The sequence below is a fragment of the Castanea sativa genome, chromosome 5 (assembly GCF_040712315.1).
Source record: "Castanea sativa cultivar Marrone di Chiusa Pesio chromosome 5, ASM4071231v1".
Taxonomy (NCBI): Eukaryota; Viridiplantae; Streptophyta; class Magnoliopsida; order Fagales; family Fagaceae; genus Castanea; species Castanea sativa.
The window spans coordinates 76624995-76628048 of record NC_134017.1 but is presented as its reverse complement, the minus strand read 5'-3'; the positions used below and the strand labels follow the sequence as shown (position 1 = coordinate 76628048).

The 3054-nt window shown below is 35.9% G+C and overlaps 1 protein-coding gene across 1 annotated transcript; it reads left to right on the top strand.

The window, feature by feature from the left end:
- The first annotated feature begins 894 nt into the window (after positions 1-894).
- On the top strand, positions 895-2297 carry LOC142637403 (galactose-binding lectin-like). The gene has a single exon (XM_075811675.1). The coding sequence runs from the start codon at positions 909-911 to the stop codon at positions 2001-2003; it is 1095 nt and encodes a 364-aa protein (XP_075667790.1). The 5' UTR covers positions 895-908; the 3' UTR covers positions 2004-2297.
- Positions 2298-3054: the final 757 nt, after the last annotated feature.

Sequence of the window (3054 nt, the reverse complement as noted above, 5' to 3'; positions counted from 1 at the left end):
GTAGTCCACGAATTTGATCCCAGTTCCAAATCTAAGTGAATAGTCAATTCTTGGAAAGTGGAAACTGCAAATGACCCTTAAAACACGTTAGTTGAATTCTCCTATGGAAAATTCAAAATTCATACCTGGAACATATATAAATTAAGTTTGAGTAGACTCTTTTTGGTTGGGAAGATGGAATAGTGAGAAGATAAAAAATGTTTTAGTTTTCTACCCTGTATGTTAGGTATAAAGATGAAAAATAAGGATAAATTTATTTTCTTCGGCTAACAAAAAAAAAAAAAAAAACAGAGATAATGAAAAAGATAATTTGTATGAATTCACTTTAATGACTATATTACATAATATATATTACGTAATTTCTTTTTCATCATCATATAAAAAAAGAATTATTATTAATTAAATTAGTAAAAATGATATCTTATAATAGTTAATGCATCACACCGGAAAATATAGAAAATTCTTATCTTATAAAAAGTGCTTCTATCTATAAGTTATTTATTTATTTATTAGAATTGTTAGGTAATATAAATGAAATAATAAAATAAACATTGAGAGAGAGAATACATACAGAACAGGAGAGAGAGAGAGAGAGAGAGAGAGTTCTAAGTTCTTTGAAATGAAATATTGTCTGGAGTTAAAAAATAAAAAATAAATATACGTGGCTGGTAGAAAACAAGAAAAATACTAGATAGGAAACAAAACAAAACATGGACAACTGCCTTAACGGTTGACAGCCTAAACATGGACCACTTCATTCCCTCTCCAAACCGGAGGGAGTAGTTTTCAAAACAATGCTAACTTTTTTCCTAGGAGACTTCCAGTTCCAGCTATTATAAGTTTATTGATTCATATTAAGATCTGCACTGCAAAAATCTCTTGGCCATTCTCACTTGAAAGCTACAATCATGATAATGTACAACTTCAAGATCGAACAATTCCTTTTTCCACAGCTTTCTATCTTCTGGTATCTCATTGTGATCACCTATTTCTTTTCTATACTAACCCCATTTACAGTTACAAGTGCTATATCATTCAACTTCACTAGTTTTAGTTCTTCTGACTCTAACATAACATATGAGAGAGCTTTTGCTGAAAACCAAGTCATCCAACTCACAGGCAACAGGCTCACATTCGAGTTGGTGGGTCGAGCCACATATTTCAAACCCATAAAACTGTGGGACAAGGACTCTGGGAACATCACAGATTTCACCACCCATTTTTCCTTTGCCATTGACTCGCAGAAAAGAACTGAATATGGAGATGGGATTGCCTTCTTCCTTGCACCTATGGGTTCAAAGATTCCTTTGTTGACCAAAGGTGGTAGTACTATGGGTCTTTCTCGCGACGACCAGGCATTAGACTCAGTGGCTAATCCTTTTGTTGCAGTGGAGTTCGATATCTATAGCAACGACTATTTGGATCCCCCTGGTGAACATGTAGGTATTGATCTGAACTCCTTGAAATCTGTTGCTAATATTTCATGGTTTAGCAATATTGCTATTAAAGAAGGGAAAATAAATGAAGCTTGGATTACTTATAATTCTAGTTCTTATAATTTGAGTGTGGTATTCACTGGTTTTAGAGGCTATTTTCCAGTAAGGCAGTTCCTTTCTGCAAATGTTGATTTGAGTCTATTCTTACCTGAATTGGTCACAATTGGATTCTCAGCCTCAACAGGAAATTCTTCTGCAATCCATACCATTCATTCATGGGATTTTAGTTCAAGTTTGGAAATTGATGAAACCATAACCAACCCAAATGATCCAGTATCAAGCCCATATGTTCCAGCCCCCAAGAAAAGGAAAAACAACACATTGGGGTTATCCATGGGGCTTGGTTTTGGTGGATTTGTTTTGGTTGGTGGGTTTGCCATGGTGTTGTTTTCCTTGTGGAAGCGGAATAGGAGGGATAAAGGAGAAGATGATGATGTCCTTGATGATTCCATTGATGAAGAATTTGAAGGGGAAGAGGACCCAAGAAGTTTTCATACAATGAATTAGCTCGTGCGACAAATGATTTCAATGACAAAGAAAAGCTAGGCCAGGGAGGATTTGGTGCGGTTTATAAAGGGCTTCTAAGGGACTCAAACACCTATGTAGCTGTTAAGAGGGTGGTAAAAGGGTCTAAGCAAGGCATAAAGGAGTATGCATCAGAAGTAAAAATCATCGGTCAATTGAGACATAGGAATTTGGTGCAACTCATTGGTTGGTGCCACGAAAGGAAAGAACTCTTGCTAGTTTATGATTTCATGCCTAATGGAAGCTTAGATTCACATCTTTTTCAAGAAAGTGTATTGATATGGAAAATGAGGTACAAAGTTGGTGAAGGCTTGGTGTCATCCTTACTTTACTTGCAAGAAGAATGGGAACAATGCATGTTGCATAGGAATGTAAAATTGAGCAACATTATACTTGATTCAAATTTTAATGATAAACTTGGGGATTTTGGGCTAGCTAGGCTTGTGGACCATACCAAGGGGTCAACAACCACTGATTTGGTAGGCACAAAGGGTTATATAACTCTTGAATATTTCACAACTAGTAAGGCTACCAAGGAATCAGACGTTTATAGTTTTTGAATTTTTGCATTTGAGATAGCCTTTGGATGAAGAGCATTCAATCACATGGCCAAAGAAGAACATTAGGTAGTCACAGAGATGTGGGTTTGAGAGCTCCATTGAAGATGAAAGTTGCTTGAAGTAGCGAACCAAAGGTTTGGCGAAAATTTTGATGAGCAACAAATGTAGCACTTGATTATAGTTGGGCTTTGGTGTGCTCATCCTGACTACAAACTCAGACCTTCAATAAGGCAAGCAATTCAAGTCCTCAATTTTGAAGCTCTATTGCCTCTTCTCCCATCAGATATGCCTGGGCCAACATAGCTTGCTACAGCAGGGAATAGATTTGTCTTTTTGCATTCATTTTCATTGTTTGATGATGCTATTGATTCTTGGGGATGAATCCAATCTACAAGACGGTTTTTTTTTTTTTTTTGTTGCTGTTTTTACATGCGCACATTTTTTGTTGATGTTAGAATTAGACTTGTTTTAAT